Source organism: Carassius gibelio, chromosome B14 (genome assembly GCF_023724105.1).
Source record: "Carassius gibelio isolate Cgi1373 ecotype wild population from Czech Republic chromosome B14, carGib1.2-hapl.c, whole genome shotgun sequence".
NCBI classification, from domain to species: Eukaryota; Metazoa; Chordata; class Actinopteri; order Cypriniformes; family Cyprinidae; genus Carassius; species Carassius gibelio.
The window spans coordinates 21,091,310-21,111,284 of record NC_068409.1 but is presented as its reverse complement, the minus strand read 5'-3'; the positions used below and the strand labels follow the sequence as shown (position 1 = coordinate 21,111,284).

Sequence of the window (19,975 nt, the reverse complement as noted above, 5' to 3'; positions counted from 1 at the left end):
ATAAATAAATTAATTTAAATAACTTATTGTTATTATCTTACGTAGATTTAACATAATTTTAGTTTAAATAAAACAAATATTGAAGAAAATTATACTTCTGCTTTTCTACTTCAAAATTTCCCATCAAATTTATTGTTACATTTCTTTGTAATTCTTTGTGAAATTTTACTTGCAATTTGTTGTTGTTTGTATGTTTAAAAAAATAATCCCTTAAATAGTAGGCTAAGTAAAAAATACCTGAATGACATAGTGCTGAGATTGTGAAGTGTGCAACCTGTACACTTTGCCATCTCACGAGGACATGTAATTAGGTGAAGTGGGAAAATAAAAATGGCAGAGAACAGTTTCTAGGCAGCTCAAGTTGTTGGCACAATAGTAGCCACCAAAATCCTTAGTAACTTGTACTTCATGCACCGAAAGTATGACTTAGTGTTTGTTCTACATTATATATTTACTATATTAGCCATTTAATAATGATTTGATATTGTCTACTTTTTTAATGGAACAGTCAATTGAACTTTTTGATTATGTGTGTGTTAGTGTGTTTGAGAGTATCATATTTGATGATGTCAGGCTTTTTTTTGGCTCATATACATATAGGATATAGATATAGATTTAATTCTGATAGTTTGTAAAAATGCATTTAAATATCAGTTGTCAATCTGTATCTCCCAATAATTATTTAAAATTCTTAGTAAGATGGTATTTAAATGCTTAGCCTTATGATCAAAGTTCTGTAGTTTTATGGTGGGGGCAAAACATAATGCAATAAAGTACAATAATGATTAAATATAAATGTAACTCAAAGCCTGATGTATTTGATACTGACATTTGAACATGGTTTGTTTCAGTCTATTATGTGTTCATTGTGACATATAATTAACAAAAGAAAAGTTATTGTAATGTTTACATCATATAAAATCAGTAGATTTTAAAGCAAAAAGACATGCAAATCACCTAAGGGGGACATTTTTAGTATTATACTAAAAGGCATTTTATTTGCTAAAAAAGTACATATTATCATATCAAATTTTAAGTAGCTGGCTTTATAGAGTAAAATAATTTGGCATGAGTGTTAAATTAGTTGCATTATTGTGATTTTTTTGTCATATTTACATTACTTTCTACCTGTCACTCTTGTACTCTTGTTTTTTTTTCAGTTGGCTCTGTAATCACCTGTCATAATGGGTAAATCCTGGACTAGATGTCTTTTAGTGCTGTTTATGTGGACTTGCTTAGGCGCCCAGCAAATGGAAGATGCATTGTCTTTTCAGTTTACTCATCCACTTTACAATGTAATGATATATGAAAATTCAGCCGCAAAAACCTTTGCTGAATGCCCCATAAAAATGGGTATTTTTATGACAAACCAGTCTTGGGACATTTGGTACATAATAGAATCCGGGGACCATGATAATTTATTTAAAGCTGAGAAGTATGTTTTGGGTAATTTTTGTTTCCTGCGAATAAGAACCAAAGGAGGGAATTCTGCCACTCTCAATAGGGAAATAAAAGACCACTATATGCTGACTGTAAATGCTATTGAAAGATATACTGGTGCTGAAACTCAAACACAAGTTAAAGTGCAAGTTCTGGACACGAATGATCTCAGACCGCTTTTCTCACCGACTACATATAGTTTTTTTGTACCCGAAAACTCAGCCATCAGAACAAGCGTAGGCAGAGTTTTCGCCACAGACGCTGACACAGGCACTAATGGAGAGTACTATTTCAGCTTCAAAGAGTGGACTGACATGTTCTCCATTCATCCTACTAGCGGGGTTATAACTCTGACAGGCAAGCTGGATTACTCTGAGGTGGCTGTTTATGAGATTGATGTGTTGGCTGTGGACAGAGGTCTGAAGCTCTATGGGAGTAGCAGCAGCAGTAGCACAGCAAAGCTAAAGGTGCACGTGCTGCCGGCCAATGAACATGCACCTGTCATCACAGCTGTCCCCTTAACTCCATGGAATGCAACCAGTGATCCCACTTATGCGTATGTGACTGTGGAGGACGCCGATGAAGGGCACAATGGCGAGATTGCCTCTTTGAGCATCGTAGCTGGAGATCCACTCCAGCAGTTCAAGGCCTTCAGAACAAACCCTGGGAGCAAAGAATACAAAATCAAGGCCATCAAAGACGTGGAATGGGAGGGTTATAGATTTGGGTGCAATCTTACATTGCAGGCCAAAGATAGGGGGAACCCTCCAAAGTTTTCCTCAGCGATAGTTGTGAGAGTGAGATCGCCCGGAGAATACACAGAAACTCCTACATTTGAGAAGAGCGTCTACAGAGTTACTCTCAGTGAGTTCGCACCTCCTCACTCTCCTGTAGTTATGGTCAAAACTGTACAGAAACATTCAAAGATTAACTACTTGTTACAATTTAAGATGCAACAACATGAGAATCCATTTGTCATTAATCCAAACACGGGTCTTATCACCACCGTGGCGCCCGTAAAAGCAGAAAGTGTCAGTCAATATGAATTTGATGTTGTTACGAGTGACAGACGAGCAGTGGCCAAGGTGGTCGTCAGTATAAGCGATGTGAACAACAATGCACCAGTGTTTCAAAAGTCTAATTATGAAGCCAGTATCGCTGAACACGTGCCTATTGGGACCAGTGTCTTGACAGTCAGTGCTACCGACAAAGACGACGGCGAAAATGGCTATGTCACCTACAGTATTGTCAATGTGAACAAACAGCCTTTTGTAGTGGATTATTTCACCGGTGTCATAAGCACCGCAGAGGATCTAGATTATGAGACGATGAAGAGAAAATTCTCCCTAAGGATTCGGGCGTCAGACTGGGGATCCCCTTTCCGCCGTGAGGCAGAGACTGTTGTTTCAATCACTCTCACCAACCTGAACGATAATAAGCCACACTTCGAGAATATAGATTGTGATGTTACTGTGCCAAGATCTCTAGGGGTCGGTGAACAAATAATAGTGGTGTCTGCCATCGACGCTGATGATCTTGGCATAGTGCAGTACAGAATTGACAGTGGTAATAACATGAATCTGTTCGAATTGGATTCCAGCTCAGGGGTGCTGACACTTAAAAAGTCGCTGAGCGATGGCAATGCAGCCAAACAGTCTTTCCACCGCCTGCAAATAACTGCCAGCGATGGAGAAATATCAAGTAACCCCATGTTCCTAAATCTAACAGTAGTTAGTGCTTTTAAACATGTCCGTTCCAAATGTGCAGAGACTGGCGTTCTGAGAACTTTAGCCGGGATGCTGCTTTTTGGCTCTAAACGACACAGTCAGAAAGAAGCAGAAGATGAATTCGCAGACATCCATTCTGTTAACCACCACACTCCACGGTTTATAGAGTCCACTCCAACTGTAATAGAAGTTAAAGAGGACCTTCCTGTAGGGACAAGCGTAGCACTCCTCAGAGCTGCCGATTCAGACTCAGGCTTCAATGGGAAATTGCTTTTTGTGATCTCAGGGGGAGATTTTGATAGTTGTTTCACGATAGAATCTGACACAGGGTGGCTTAAAGTTTTCCAGCCACTTGATCGAGAAACAACAGACGACTACACTCTCAACATCACCGTTTATGACCTTGGCTCACCGCAGAAATCCTCATCTCACATGGTAAATGTTAACATTTTAGACGTAAATGACAACAGTCCAGAGTTCCTTCAGTTGGAGTATTCAGTGGATATAAGGGAAGACACTGCTATGGCGACAGACATCATTCAGCTTGAAGCGAAAGATAAAGATTTAGGGGTCAATGGAATGGTTAGATACTCGTTTCTTACCAAAACAGACAAATTCGTCATACATGAAGAAACAGGGATTGTGACTGTTATGGGTCCATTAGACAGAGAAGCCAATCCGTCATTTGTTTTGAAGGTGGCTGCTTTTGACGCTGCAATTGATGAGCCTAAAATGGTATCAACAGCATTATTATATATTAATTTGGAGGATGTGAATGACAATGCCCCTACATTTATACCCCAACAATACCATATCAGAGTCAGAGAAGACATTCCAGTGGGCACCTTAGTGCTCTGGCTTGAAACTCACGATCCTGACCTTGGCCTGTCTGGACAGGTGAGGTACAGTTTAACAGATGGGGAAGATGGAAGCTTTCAAGTGGATAAAATGACTGGAGCTGTTTACGTCTCTCAGACTCTTGATTTCGAAACAAGACAAGTATATAATCTGACAGCAAAGGCCAAAGACAGAGGCAAGCTGAAGCCTTTATCCTCATCCTGCTTCATTCATGTGGAGATTGAGGATGTCAATGAGAACTTGTACAGCCCGTCCTTCCCATTCTTTGTGGACTGGGGAGCTGTGAGTGAGGACGCCCCAGCTGGCACTTCTGTTCTGAAAGTTACAGCTCACGATGAGGACAGCGGCAGGGATGGAGAAGTTCGCTACTCCATACGAGGAGGTTCAGGCCTTGGTGTGTTCACCATTGATGAAGACAGCGGTAAGTTCATTTCTATTCTTGCCTTTTTAAAAATAAAAACAATGTCTTGTTCTGTGTAAAATTAAGCCTGGTTCATTAGGTGCAAGGATTCAAAACAAATAAGTCATCAGTAAGGATTAAGGAATCTACTAACCACATCTAAAAAGTAGGGGTGCTCCGATCAGGATTTTTGGGGCCGATCACCGATCCCCGATTGCTGGAAGCTGTATCACCCGATACCGATACCGATCACCGATTACAGGGTCTATTTGAAGCCTTCTATTTATCATGTAGCATAATTTTTTAAACAATATTTAACAACAATGCACATTAAGTATTACAATTAAGAGAAGACAACGCATCATGAATTGACAACTGTGTATTTATTTGGAAGCAACATTTCCAACAAATTAACTTAGCAGCATGTGTTTGGTTATTAGGAACAACTTAGGACTTGACTAATACAACTTTCCTGGAGAATATATAAATAAAATAAGATAAGACATAACATCTGAGACTTTAAATTTAGCTTTAGGCTACTTTTAAAACTGCAACAAAAAAGGCTATAGCCAAAATATTGTTTTAAGTCAGTCAGACATTGGTTATTGTAAAAGACCATTTCAAGGAGCACAGGTAGTAAAGTGCACAGCAACAAAACATTCTAATAACTAACAACTTCCATATCTGTATATCTATAACAGCTTTCTGAGATACTCATTCAGATTTTGTGGGCATTTAGGGAGGTAGAGAGAGGTAGAAAAAGAGAGAGGGGGGATAGAGATTATTAGATTGCCCAAAGCTTACTTCTTAAGCATCAATGGCAGATTTTTCTTTATAAATATAAGCATCTCTGCATTTTTGGCTGACAGCTTGTTCCTCTTCTCATCAATAATATTCCCTGCTGTGCTAAAAAGTCGTTCGCTATCAACACTTGTACACGGTGCACAGAGGTAGGTGCGTGCTGCTTGTGCGAGAGCGGGAAAGCGGCTTTTATTGTTCTGCCAGTAAACAAGTGGCTGTCCACTTTGAGCGATAACTGGCTCTGACAGGTAGAAATTCAATTGCAATGATGCTGAGCTGCTGTTTTCACTGCTACCACATTCCTGATCTCCACCCAACAACTCAGCATACATAGCATGCAAGGAGCCGGTTCGTGGTACTTTCTCTGGGGGTCCGGACCCGCTTGCAGCCAAACTCGCCTCACCATCCTGCTGCTCCAATCCAGTGGCCAGGACATTAGAAAGCAGTCCACGTATCTGGGGCTTGACTGCGTCAGAAAAATATCTGTCTTTGTACCTTTAATTTACAAGAAAACAAAACATTCATTAATTTATTTAAATTGAATTTGAATTTGTCAAAAATCAGAATCAAAAATACTTTAATTATTGGGTTACAGTTGCTCCATGTTAGAAAAGAAATATGTAACAGCACAGAGAAATTACAAGAAAAATGGAAAATCTATACTAAGAAAATGTTCTATTATTTAATTTTGAAGGTTATGATTGGCTCTTGCTATGATTAGTCAGCCTAGCATACTCCAAAAAATATGCTTTTTTATTATTATTATTAATCTTATTAATAACTCTTCTAAATGCTCATGTTTACAGCAAATTTAACAGAATTTGAAGGAAATACCAGCCTACCCAAAATAACACAATTACACTATTTCAGTAATAATAGCTTCTTGTATCAATCATTTAGACCAAATATGCCTATTCTTGCTATATGAATTAAGGAGCTTACTAGAATAGTCAAAAATATATATATTTTTATCAGTTATGAATTAAAACGTTTGAAATACTCATTTGCATGCTCTTTAATACGCTCTGACGCGCGCGCGCACACACTCACACAAACAAATGTGTAAAATAAGATTTCTCACCTCGGATCGAGGATTGTAGCAATGCTATACAGGCGCTCACATTCAATGTCACGGAATCTTTTCTGGACCGCTTCCAACAACGTGGCTTTTGAAGTTTTTACACCGTGGTCAGTCTCTGCTGTCTTCTCAAGAAGACGAGTTAAAGCTCTGATGGATGGTATAACATCTGCAGCCGATGCAGTGGATGAGCTGATCTGCTGCGTGAGCTCTTCAAATGGGGCGAGTAGCGAAATCATATTTTCAACTAATTTCCACTGGCTACTGGTGAACATGGAGGGTAAGTCATAGTCGGCTACATAAGCACACAGGGCACGTTTCTGTTCCAGCAGACTCTGCAGCATGTATACAGTACTGTTCCACCTGGTAGGTACATCTTGCTGTAGTCTCTTGATAGGCTGGCCCAGTTGTTTCTGAATACTTTGAAGTCGTGAGTAAGCAAGCGGGGAGTGTTTGAAATGACCGACGATGCGTCTTCCAGAAGCGATTATATCAGCGATGCTGCGTTGTGACATGACTCCCTCGGTCACGGCGAGCTGGAGTGAATGCGCCATGCACGGCAGGCTGGGTAGATGGGCATCCCTCATGGCCTTTTCCATGTTCTTTGCGTTATCCCTTAGAATAACATGCACTTTTTCCTTCGGGATTCCCCATGCTTGAAACATGTCGCTGAATGCAGCAACAAGAGCCTCTGCGGTGTGTGACCCTGAAAACTCTTGAGAATGTAGAACAACTTTTTGTAGTTCGAAGTTTTGATTAATGAACTGCGCAGTGAGGCTCAACATGGACATGGGGCATACACTCGCACTCCAAATGTCACTAGTGAAACCAATCGATGTTATGTTGTCCTTCATAAGGCTGTCGACATATGTAAACACGGTTTGGTATAACTGCGGCAGGCACACATCAGTGAAATATTTACGCCCTGGCAGAGTGTAACGTGAATCTAAATAGGACATGAGTCGCTGGAACCCTTCGTCTTCCACAACAGACAGAGGCTGGTGATCTAGGCAAATGAATTCCATTATTTTGTCTGATATCTCTTTATGCTTCTTACTGTCCCTGCTGTAGGGTTGCTTTCTTTGAAATGTCTCTGTTACTGACAGCTGAGTGAGTGGCGCTTGAGTTGCTGAACGGTCTCGCTCTCTCTTTGCGCTAGCTAACTTTGAAAACTGCTCATATTCCTTTACGTGACTAACCTTCAAATGTCTGATGAGGTTGGTGGTGTTAAAATGTTTTGCGTGCTTTCCGCCTCGTGGGATTTGCTTGGTACACACGTTGCAGATTGCTAATGTATTATCTTTTTCGCACACCACGTAGAATTGCCAGACCGGTGAAGCCATTTTTAGCAGCGCGTAAAAAAATCGTCTCGCGAGTTTTGCGTCATCTGATCGGCTTTTCTGGATCGGCCTTTATAGAGACGGCCGATCAAACATCCCAAAGCTATAATCGGCCGATTATGATCGGCGACCGATCAATCGGAGCACCCTTACTAAAAAGTATTATGAGCAAACAATGGAGGCTTGTGAAAAAATACACATATATATACAGTATATATATATATATATATATATATACAGTATATATATATATATATATATATATATATATATATATATATATATATATATATATATATATATATATATATATATATATAGATAGATAGATATATATTTTTTTTTTTAGAAAAAGAGTGTAAAAAGTGCATTATTTACTTATTTTGTATGGTATGTGGATTTTTTATTTTTCAGTATTAATATTAACCGATGACTGTTTGGACACTTTAAAGTATTGTGCTCTGCACTGTGAACATCTTTGCATCATAGTAAAATATAAAACCAAGTATCATTTATATGTTATAAATACTGTATAACAATTTCAAGCAAAATATTTCGACAAAAAAAACAAAGAAACAAATAGACTTGTATTTTTTTTTAATTAACATTGTATTTTTTTCTAATTAAGACATTGTGAACTGGCTTCGTATATCTACTAGAAAGTGTTGGGGATGCATTACAAGTAAAGCAAGTTACATAATCAGAATACAGTACGTAACTAGTAAAGTAACACATTACTTTTAAATTTACTATGAGATTTTTTAGTTGTTGCAAGTTACTTTGTTTTCGCATTATTGACTGACAACTCCTTTCTTGTGACATAATGACATAAACTGTCCTCGTGTTGAGAGACATTGTGAGAGCGAGGTGCAAAGGCACTTTCTTCAGCCTGAAACTAGTTAATTTTGGTGTGAAAGAGCCTTGCTGACTATAAGGGCATTTACATTTTTTTTTTTTTTTTGCAAATAAATGAGCAAGTAATGCTAATTGGTCACTTTTTTATTGAGTAATGTACAATTGTAATGAATTACTTTTAAAATAACTTTCCTCAACACTGTCAATCTGTTGAATGGCTTAGAGAACTGAACAATTAGTGGTGTTACTGTGGTGTCTGCATATACCATTTTGAATTTTTTTTAACCATTTTGTTATCTAATGCAATGAAATGTATTCATTCTAAGTGTGACTGAAGTGTCCAGTATACATTTCAGGGCCACTACATGAATTTTCAACAAACAACTTTGCATTTGATTGCATTTGTACCACAGTGCTATCTAAAGATATGCGAGAGAGACAAAGAGAAAAAGAGGGTAAAACAAAGAGCGATGCTGGACACTTCCACCCTGAGGAAAGAGCTTATTGTCGTAGAGTTGTAGAAGAGTTGTAGAAGCCACACAGCTACCTTCAGAACAAAGCCCACAGCGTGAAAGCAGACACTGCAGAGAAACAGGCGAACAAAAAAGCTGCCTCATCTCCCTTTACCCTCTTAATCACTCCATATTTTATGTACAGTGTCTGCCCTTTACACATTTAATCCTTTATGCAAATGTCTGCATTATGAATTCTCAATTCCCTGCTTGATAATAGATTCATTTTTTGCTTCTACGTTGATTACAGTTTTAATTTCAAAAGAATATTTTTAGCGTTGTGTCAGTCGTTCATACTTTGTATGGTTAATTTCTGCTCCATCCTTATCTAGGCTTCAGAGTTTACAATGCAAAACTCTCAGTACCATGTGACACAGTTTTATGGCAGCTCCATCGGTGCTTTCTCAGTCTAAATTTTTCAAGTGCCTTATGTTTTTCAAGTGCTTAACATGTAGTGCAACATGTTCCTTCTTCTTTTCTTTGTCACAGGCATTATAAGGACACAAGAGATCCTCGATCGTGAGACTTCGAATCATTACTGGCTCACAATCTATGCTACCGATCAAGGAATTGTGCCTCTTTCCTCATTTGTGGAGGTCTACATCGAGGTTCAAGATATTAATGATAATGCTCCACTGACATCAGAGCCTGTGTACTATTCTTCTGTATCTGAGAACTCTCCCAAAGACGTCTCTGTCATCCAGATCCAAGCATTTGACCTGGACACAAAATCAAGTGATAATCTCTCATATAAAATAACCAGTGGAAATCCACAGGGATTTTTTGTCATTAACACCCAGACAGGTAAGTTGATACCTCTCATAAAATTCAGCCTATGTATTTGAGTTTTCATAATGTCCGTTTTGTTATTCATTATTATTTTTTTTTTGAGAAACATATGCTCTAGTTTCTGGATCTGTGTTATTGAAACAATGTCCTTTGTGTTTCATATGCAAAAAGAAGCAGCATTGAACATTTAGTTAAGAGTAGACTATTTAAAACATTTTTTTAACCCTGTATTTGAGTATATAACTTCAACATTTGAGTGCTCTCCACAGCAGTAAGGGAGATCAGAATCAAACATTTATGAACATTTACATTAATGTACATGTAAATAACACATATGCTATAGACGTTTTGACATGAAATCTTTGCTGAAGTTTTTCATACAGCATATAGACATAATTGATATTCACACCAGCTGGTTAATTCCATTCACTGAGCAGCACAAGTAATGAATGCAGCTAATTAATTTGACGCGTCAATTGATTTCTCCTCCACCAAATTACTTGCCACTCTCAGTCAGCTTAAGTCTCAACAGTGCAAGTAAAAAAGTTTTTCAAAGGATTTCCCTGCCAAAGTCAATCGAACAATCTGAACTTAGTTGATACATTTAGAACTGAATGTTTTTCTGGGAAAGAATTGAAAACTTTCAGATAGTGTTTCAAGGAACAGCAAGCACAGTACACTCTAATGTATGACTCTATTTGTGTGTTTTTTTCACTAGGAATTCAATATAAAGGAAACACTCTCTGAGGAGAATACAAAATTTTGGATAGATTCATCTGTCATGCCTGAATGTTTCTTTTTTTGTTAGGGAGAACAGCTTGAATCTTTTATTACTGATAGAAAGTTTTCTCAGTCAGAGGAAGAAACACACTAAACTTACCATTTGTCATGCACAGGGTTGGTGACAACAACATCTCGGAAACTGGACAGGGAAAAGCAAGCGGAGCATCTTCTTGAAGTAAGCTGCACCCTTTTCCACAGAGAAAAAAAAAATATCATGGTCCTTGTTCCCTTACGACAACACTTCATAGTGACCACATGTGCCAAGCTCCTAAAAAGACAAAAAAGCATTTTAAAAATTAGTCAGTGCACTATGCTTTGTCTGATTTGTGAATGACAACAGAAGACAAATGACACAGTACAGGTTTAAAATGACATGATGGAGTGCAGTGCTGGGTCGATTACTTACAAATTGTAATCTGTTACTGATTCCAAATTACATGACACATAGTTTGTAACATAATCCATTACATTACACATTTTGGTAATATAATTGCACTACTTTTTGATTACTTTTAGATTACTTTTGACTTTAGATTATTACTAAGGATAATCTTTTCAATCATTGATATAAAAATACAAAGAAAATATATTCCATTCGTGGTTATTACCAGCACTAAGTGCATTAAATATTACATTAGATCAAGGTTTTCCAAAACGGGGTTCGTGATTTTAACTGGATTAATTATAAATATTTTTTAGCTATTGTGTGAATATCATGTAATCATTAAAAAGTAACTGTATTCTGATTAAGAGTATTTTAAAATGTAAATAAAATGTAATGTCAGTTACTACCTAACAGTGTTTAATTTTTGGGTGAACTGTTCTTATTGAAGAGATATTGAAGTTTACAGTTAATTGAAAATGCAATAATTGAATACCTCCCTCATGTTTACTTTGGCAGTAGTTTTTTGAAGCGCTCAGGCATGAGATCTGTTTTTTCTTATAAACAGATCACTGTTTCGGATGATGGCAGCCCATCCAAGTCTACAGTGGTTCGTGTTATAGTCAGCGTATTGGATGAAAATGACAACAGTCCCCAGTTTTTGGAAAAGAGCTTTAAAATCAAGCTTGTGGAACGACCAGAGGCAGTCGAATGGGAGCCAATTTATCGAGTGATTGCTTATGACAGAGATGAGAGTCCCTCCTCTGATATCTCTTACACAATCGAGGAGGGTGAAGAGCACGGGAAATTCTTCATTGATCCCACAACTGGGTTTGTGTACTCCAAAGAGGTTTTTTCAGCGGGGGAGTATCATATTCTCACGGTACGTTTATTTCAATTCTTAGTCTCCAAATGGTGTCAGGCTTAATAGAGGTGTATTTGTGGCTTTAGACTGAATGAGTGCTTGCCCCTTCACACTGTATTTTTGATCCAAGTGGATTTTGAATGCAACTTTCCTAAAATAAATACAGGTTTTAAAAAACAGTATATCCTCTTAAAAAAATAGGTTCTTGCCATTTTTGGTACACTATGTCAAGAAACAAGAGAAAAGACTCACAATGCTCTTTTTCAGATTAAAGCATCAGACAGTGGAAGGCCTTCAAAGTCATCCATCTGTCGGTTGCACATTGATTGGATTCCAAAGCCTAAGCTGGCTAAACAACCGCTGGCGTTTGAGGAGATTCCACTCTCATTCTCTGTGATGGAGAATGATCCAGTAGCCCATATGGTGGGAGTCATCAGCGCTCAGCCACTTGAGTCCCCTGTATGGTTTAAAATCAAAGGTAAAGATCTAAAGCTCTACAATCAGCCTTAAAAGGATATTTCCAAATTGAATATTCTGTCATCTACTCACCCTCATGTGATTCCAAACCCATATGACTCTCTATCTTCAGTGAAGCACAACAGGAGAATTTTTTAAGAGTATGGTGGTCTTCTCTATTTCATGCTATCATTGCTTCAAACCTGTACTGGTTTATATCTATACAAAATTATGTATTTTATATAATGTCAGCTGTTTTGCATCCATACTATGCTAGTCAATTTATTATTATTAACTATGGTAGTTTCAGTGTTGTTTGATTTCCAACGCTCTTCAAAATATTTCATACAGTCTTAGAATGACGTGAGGGTGAGTAATTTTTTTTTTGGATTTTGCACTTTATTTAAACTCCAGTCAAATTCTCATAAAAAATGTATGGGTTCAGAAGACAAACAGTATCACGTAGAAATCATGCACACATCACGTATCACTTTTAAGTTGCTTTTTGAAGTTTTAAAGCCTTAGTTCTCATTCACAGCAATTACATGAAGGAAAAAAAAATGGTACATTTCTCCATTTAACTTTGAAAGCCAGAACAATATTAGGATTGGAATTGTATGAGGGTGAATAAATGGAAATACATTTTTTTGAGTGAATTACTCATTTAAAAGAAAGCAATGAATACAATGTTTAGTCATCTGTAGTCATTCTTGATGTTTCAGCTCTTTAGAGTTCAATGTTTATTTGATCTTCAGTAACCCAACCTTGATTTTGCCCTAATCAGCTTTCAGCTAACTAAATGTTTTTTTCCCCTCTGCCACCTTCTTGTCTGCCTCCTCTGCTTTTCCTGTTTTTCTCTTTCTTCACAAGGAGTCACACATGTTAAAGAGGTTTTTCACATCCTTCAGATGGCTTGTGACCTGAACTGTACAGCAGGTATCTGCTGATAAACAGAAATATCCCTTCTTGTTTTTCTTGCAGCTCTTGAATTTTTTCCTATCACATCTTTCAGAAAGAGTTCAGAATTTGCATTCTGTGGAGAGATCTTGCACATTATTTACCTTCTCTGGATGTTTGCTACTTTAATAGCTGATGCAGATGATATATTATGCAAAAATGACACCTGTTAGTGAACAGCGTTAAAATGAGACCGCTGTCTGTATTTTTATGAACAGGTGGAAACGCTGACAGCCACTTTGACGTGGAGAGGGCAAGTGGCACAATCATCATCGCTGGCGCTCTAGATGCTGAACGGCAGTCAAATTACAACCTCACTGTTGAAGCAACAGATGGAACAAGATCTATCAGCACTGAGGTGTTTTGTCTTTAATGGCACTTACCAAGAAATTGCCCATGTATTTATAAAATTGGAGCTGTTGAATAATGGATGGGGGATAAGAAAAATGATGCACATATTTGCTTTTGACAAAGCGCGTGCACCTGTATTGTGACAGGATAATTGTTTTGTTGCTACATCCCGTCACTGCTCAACTTGCAAAAACCATTTAAAATGAACAAGATTACATGCCACACAATGAATGACAGATTCAAATTTCTCAGAAAGCAAACATATTATTTTGCTTTTCCCTAAACGCTTGATATCTTAACCTCTTGATCACGTTTCTAAAAAAAAATCCCCAAAAATAAAGAATTACAGATTTTAGTTGTATCCATTTCATTTCTTTGTCTTGCTACACGTGACATTCCAAATCGAAAGATCAGGTTTAATCTCAATAGAACATATTAAATTTCATGTCAAAAACATGATAACTCACCTAGCTGGAATGTACCCTCCTCCTACATACTGAAATACTAGACTTGGCTGGAGTCAGGCTCTCTGGCTGTCTTTCTAATGTACAGGTTGCCTTTGTCCTTTTGTCATGGTGTGAGCATACCTCTCCTTGGGCGATACCTGCATGTATCAGCCAAGCCAGCCAGCCTTATCAGGTCACAGTGCGAGACTCATCCATCAGTATGAGCAGACCCAGAGGCAAAGAATGATGTGAGAGGGAGTAATGTTTTAAAAGAGAGCTCCGTTTCAGCCCTCAGCCCATCGCTCCTGTTGCAGAGAGCATGCCCTCCAGGAGATTGCACTCAGTACAGTTTGTCATCCCATAATGGGCTTCTTACTTGTGGGCAGTTTCAGGGTCTGTGTGAATTACAGAATTTCATAAATTTGTGTCTCAGGACAAATAATATGCACTGGGTGCCCCTATGTTCTGGTTGCTTGGGTAAACACATTCTCCAAAAACATGAATGTTTTTACAGTATGATGAAATGTGGATTTTGGACATATTCTATGATTTTGAAGAAAGCACTTCCTTAAGAGCAGCCAAATTTTTCCTATTTGACTCTCAACTGATCTCACTGCCACTATGGTTACTACAAGAAATAATATATAATATAATGTAGTATAATAACTTTATATCACTATATATCACTATATATATATATATATATATCACTTTTTATATAATATAACACAATATGTGTTAACCCTATAAAGCCTGACAATAGTAGTCAGAATTTTTTGCCTCATGTACATGTACTGTTCATTTTCACATTATTTTGACTAAAAATGCTGTATCGAGTTGCTTTAGTCCAGTAAGTGTTCATCTTGAAATATCACTAATAAAATAAAAGTTATTCTTATGTTTACGCAATAGAAATTTCTAAGCAAAAAGACCTGAAGGGGGATGTTTTTATAATTAAGCTAAAAGGCATTTACTTGGTAAAAATTATAAACTTATAGTAAACTGAGTGTAATTTAAAGACTGTAGAAATGTGTGAATTAAATATGAAATGGTAGGGCTTTAAAATGTTATAATAGATGCATATATGCCATATTTAACTGTGTGGATTGTGATTTGTTAAACAGGTTACAATTCAAGTTATTGACACAAATGAACACCGCCCCCAGTTTGGACAAAACCAATATGAGATAAGTATTTCAGAGGAAACTCAGCCTGGTATGAAGATACTGGAAATAAATGCAACAGATAAAGATGAGAAGAACAAATTATCCTACACACTGTTGAGCAGCACAGACTTATTCAGCCTGAAGAAGTTTCGTCTTGATCCTGCAACAGGCTTTCTATACACTACTGAAAAACTGGACCATGAAGCCATGCACAGACACATCCTCACAGTAATGGTAAGGCCATGCATGATTTCTTTGTCCACTACACTAAGTTTTTGAAGAAAAACTGCAGCTGGTTGTTAAAATACAGTATGTCATATTATTTCAGGTTAGGGATCAAGGTGTACCTGTGAAGAGTAATGTTGTGAGAGTGATCATCAATGTGGAGGACAGTAATGACAATACACCATGGTTCACCAGCTCTCAGCACACTGCCCGTGTGTTTGAGACAGCTGCGATTGGTTCATCTGTGTTACAGGTCACTGCTCTGGACAAAGACAAAGGCCTAAATGCTGAAATCCTTTACAACATAGATTCAGGTACAGCACAGCTTTACTAACACTGCACTATTATCAAAACTGTATTATTATACAGATAGGCTTGCTGTATAAATTGCCAGTGAGATAATCAATTCCCTCTTTCTGATGGTATAGGAAATCATGGAAATTCCTTCAAAATTGAACATTCTTCAGGCATTGTAACAGTTGCAAGAGAACTTGATCATGAATACAAAGACCGGTATGAATTGGTAATTAAAGCATCAGATAAAGGAGAACCGCCTCTCAGTGTGGTTACAACCGCCAAGATCACGGTCACTATCTCGGATAATACCAAGCCAAAGTTTCCCTTCAGTTCAAAATCAGCTGAAGTCAGTGAATCTGTCCCTGTTGGGAGTTTTGTAACTTTAGTTTCAGCCTTCAGTCAATCAACCATCTACTATCAGATCAAAGAAGGAAATGTGAAAAGCGCATTTGACATCAATCCAAACTCTGGTGCTGTCATCACAAGGAAAAAGCTGGACTTTGAAACCCTTTCGTCATATAAACTGATTGTGCAAGGGTCAGACATGGCTGAAAGGTCAAGCAGTGTCACAGTAAATATTAACTTAAAGGATGAAAATGACAATGCTCCTGTTTTCACTCAACCTGAATTCACTGGCTTCATCAGTGAGTCAGCCATTGTAAGAAGTGTAGTTCTAACTTCTCAGAATGTTCCACTTGTTATTCGTGCAACAGATGCAGATCAGCACGCAAACGGCAGGCTTGTTTATGAGATTGTGGAGCCAATTGCTCATAACTATTTTTCTATCGATTCTGGGACCGGAGCTATTCAAACTCTCAGCATTCTGGATTACGAGCAGAAAAAGGTGTTTTTCTTCCAAGTTCAGGTCCATGACACTGGAATGCCACGTTTGTTTGCGCGAAACACTGCCAATGTGACTATACACGTCATTAACATCAATGATTGTGCTCCAAAATTCACTCAGGATTTATATGAGACAACACTCCTTCTTCCAACCTACAAAGGAGTTAAAGTGACAACAGTAAAGGCTACAGATGAGGACTCACTACCAGACACCAAACTGCGCTTTGAACTTTTAGATGGCAACATAGGGAACAAATTCAAGCTTGATCCAACTTCAGGGGATATTTTTGTGCAAAATGCCACACAGTTGCGGAGCAGGTACAGACTGACAGTCCAAGTCTCTGATGGAAGCTTTACTGGCACTGCAACCATTAAAGTCAGTGTTAAAGAAAATAAAGGTCACAATCTTAAGTTTACTCAGGAAATTTTCACCGCCTATGTGCAGGAAAACTCAGCGGAGAAGAAAACCCTGGCAATCCTCACTGTGGTTGGAAATAGAGTCAATGAGCCTTTGTTTTATTCTATTCTCAACCCTAACAGCAAATTTGAAATGGGACGCACATCTGGAGTCCTCTTCTCCACAGGCATTCCATTTGATCGTGAGGAGCAGGATTTGTACGAAATCTTTGTGGAGGTTACAAAAGAGCCAAGGTTAAACAGTACTGCCCATGTGCTTGTGAGAGTGCACATTGAAGATGTGAATGATAATGCCCCCGTCTTTGTAGATCAGCCGTATAACGTCATTGTTCCAATTGACAAAACCGTGGGTTCGGTTTTCAGGAAGGTGAACAGCGTGGACAAAGATATCGGCAGAAACGCAAAGGTTACGTACCATTTGAAAGGGCATGATAAATATTTTCAGGTAAGCCCTTCTGGAGAAATCTCTCTTAAGAGACCTCTTGAGTTTAAAAGCATTGGCAAATTCGTCATTAACATCACCGCACAAGACGGAGGTGAACCACAACTGTTTTCAAAAGCAGAGGTTGTTATTTCAGTGGTAAACAAAGCTACACCAATGTTTGAAAGACCTTTTTACAAGCTTGAAATCCCTGAGAATGTGCAAGTGCGTACATCTGTACTGCAAGTCGTAGCCAATCAATCTGCAGGCCCTCGTACGGTCTACATCATCTGTGGGGGAAACCCATTCAATCAGTTCTACATTGATTTCAATTCAGGACTCATTGAAGTCATCCAGCCATTGGATTATGAGGCTCATCCTGCATATCGGTTATGCGTCCAGGCGACAGACTATTTAACAGGTGCCAACTCTGATGTTTTTGTAGATATCATATTGGAAGACGTCAATGACAATGCACCCAAATTTGAAGTGGCAATGTATAACATCAGTATCTCTGAATCTGCTGTAATTGGAACCTCTGTGCTACAAGTGGTAGCCATGGACTCTGACACGGGAAGCAATGCAATTCTATTTTATCAGTTGTATGAAAAGGATGGAAACACTTCAGATCACTTCAGAATAGATGTTGAGAGTGGAGTCATATGGACTGCAGGACTATTGGACCATGAAACCCAATCACAGCATGAACTTATTGTAAAAGCACTTGACCATGGAGTAGTTCAGCTGTCTGCTGAGGTCCAAGTGATCATACATGTTACAGATCTTAATGACAACCCACCTGTTTTTGCACACCAGCTTTATAATGCCACAATAAACAAAATTACTTCTCCAGGGCAGCTTGTGACCTGTGTTAAAGCATATGATGCTGACAACTATGGAACCAGTCAGCTTGAGTATGCTATTTTGTCTGGAAATGACAACAATATCTTTGCCATTGATGCATCAAGTGGAGAAATTGTGATTGCCAACTTAAGCCAGCAGTCTCTTGAGCACTTATACAGCTTAATTTTGTCAGTAACTGATGGTGTTTTTAGAAGTACTGCTGAGGCAAACATCTATATGATGGGCGAGAACAGTCACAGCCCATCATTTACCCAGGATGAGTATGTTATTGAGCTCGCTGAAAACTCTCCAGTTGGTACGTTGGTTGGACAAGTTGAAGCCATTGACAAAGACCCAGGGATATATGGACAATTGACATTCTTCATTGTAAATGATATCGCCAGGGATAAATTTACCATCAACGATGATGGCCAGATTCACACAGTAGAGAGTTTTGACAGAGAAAACCCTGAGGAGAAAATAATTAGCATTAGTTTAATGGCTAAAGATGGAGGTGGTCGTTTAAGCTTTTGTACTGTTCTTGTAACTCTCTCTGACGTGAATGACAATCCACCCAAATTCAGGCTTTCAGAATATAAAGTTACTGTACCAGGAGACTCTACCAGCGGTACGACAGTGATAAAAACATCTGCAGTAGATGAAGATGATGGAAGTAATGCTGATATAATTTACACTATTGACTCTGATATAGGGCACTTTGAAATTCATCCACTTAGTGGTGCAATTGTCACAAAGGAGAGTCTAATTGGGCTGGAGAATGGCCTTTATTCCTTACTTGTGAAGGCTAAAGATTCTGGAAGCCCACCAAGGCAATCTGTTATTCCTGTTTCAATTAGAATAGCCCCCCCTGAAACATCAATCCTAAAGTTTGCAGAGCCGTCACTGTGGCTGGAGCTTTCAGAAGACCTGGCTGTCGGAAGTGAGATGGATATCTTCCAAACCGAGAATGAGCGGCCTGTGATCTACAGCCTTGTTGGCGGGAACACTCCTGAGAGTAACAAAGATGATGTCTTTGCTATTGACAGCAGTACTGGAAAGCTTACACTCACAAAAAGACTAGACTATGAAACTATTAAATGGTACCAGCTTGCAGTACAGGTCAGAGATGCTGAGGATAGCATGGAAATTGTCTCAATTATAGATGTGAGTATCCATCTCAAGGATGTCAATGATAATAGCCCACAGTTTGAGTCCTACCCCTACCAGTCATATATTGTTGAAAACCTACCGAAAGGGACTTCTGTAGTGCAGGTCAAGGCAACCGATCTGGATTCATGGCTGAATGGTCAGGTCACTTATACTCTGCATGGAATCCAGGAGCGGTCCGACGTTCTGGAGATGTTTGCAGTGGACAGTGAGTCGGGCTGGATAACCACCCTCAAAGAGATAGACAGAGAAACGACAGAGCGATATCGAATCACAGTGCTGGCCACAGACAGAGCCCAAGGGCTACAGATGACAGGCACTACTGTTGTAGAAGTGACAGTTGTGGACACAAATGACAACCCTCCCTTATTTACTGAAGCAGTTTTTAAAGGCACTGTGAGAGAAGATGAATCCACACCAGGCACTGTTGTCACTATTCTTAGCTATACTGATTCTGACAGCGAGGAGGTCAACAGGAGGTTCAGCTGCTTTATCACAGGTACACCGTCCATGCTACTAAGCGAAACCAGTAAGATTAATACGATTTAAGAGATCA

General features: G+C 38.6%; 2 protein-coding genes across 2 annotated transcripts in view; one reads left to right on the top strand and one right to left on the bottom strand.

Annotated features, from left to right (window-relative positions):
• The first annotated feature begins 1,250 nt into the window (after window positions 1-1,250).
• Window positions 1,251-19,975, top strand: part of fat1b (FAT atypical cadherin 1b) — a 35,039-nt gene continuing 16,314 nt past the window's right edge. The window contains exons 1-9 of the mRNA XM_052575227.1: window positions 1,251-4,446; window positions 9,501-9,815; window positions 10,697-10,758; window positions 11,534-11,848; window positions 12,098-12,308; window positions 13,462-13,601; window positions 15,165-15,440; window positions 15,535-15,745; window positions 15,860-19,918. Of these exons, the coding sequence (XP_052431187.1) occupies window positions 1,251-4,446; window positions 9,501-9,815; window positions 10,697-10,758; window positions 11,534-11,848; window positions 12,098-12,308; window positions 13,462-13,601; window positions 15,165-15,440; window positions 15,535-15,745; window positions 15,860-19,918 (8,785 nt within the window). The remainder of the gene's footprint in view (window positions 4,447-9,500; window positions 9,816-10,696; window positions 10,759-11,533; window positions 11,849-12,097; window positions 12,309-13,461; window positions 13,602-15,164; window positions 15,441-15,534; window positions 15,746-15,859; window positions 19,919-19,975) is intronic.
• Window positions 4,598-7,797, bottom strand: LOC127971902 (zinc finger BED domain-containing protein 4-like). Its single transcript, XM_052575228.1, has 2 exons — window positions 6,308-7,797; window positions 4,598-5,721 (listed from the first exon to the last, which is right to left on the bottom strand). The coding sequence occupies exons 1-2, from the start codon at window positions 7,645-7,647 to the stop codon at window positions 5,226-5,228; spliced, it is 1,836 nt and encodes a 611-aa protein (XP_052431188.1). The 5' UTR covers window positions 7,648-7,797; the 3' UTR covers window positions 4,598-5,225.

Coding starts and splice junctions, on each gene's coding strand:
- LOC127971902 (XM_052575228.1), bottom strand. CDS start 7,647: ATGGCTTCACCGGTCTGGCAATTCTACGTGGTGTGCGAAAAAGATAAT. Junction 5,722..6,307: donor GCTACAATCCTCGATCCGAG/GTGAGAAATCTT, acceptor TGTAAATTAAAG/GTACAAAGACAGATATTTTT.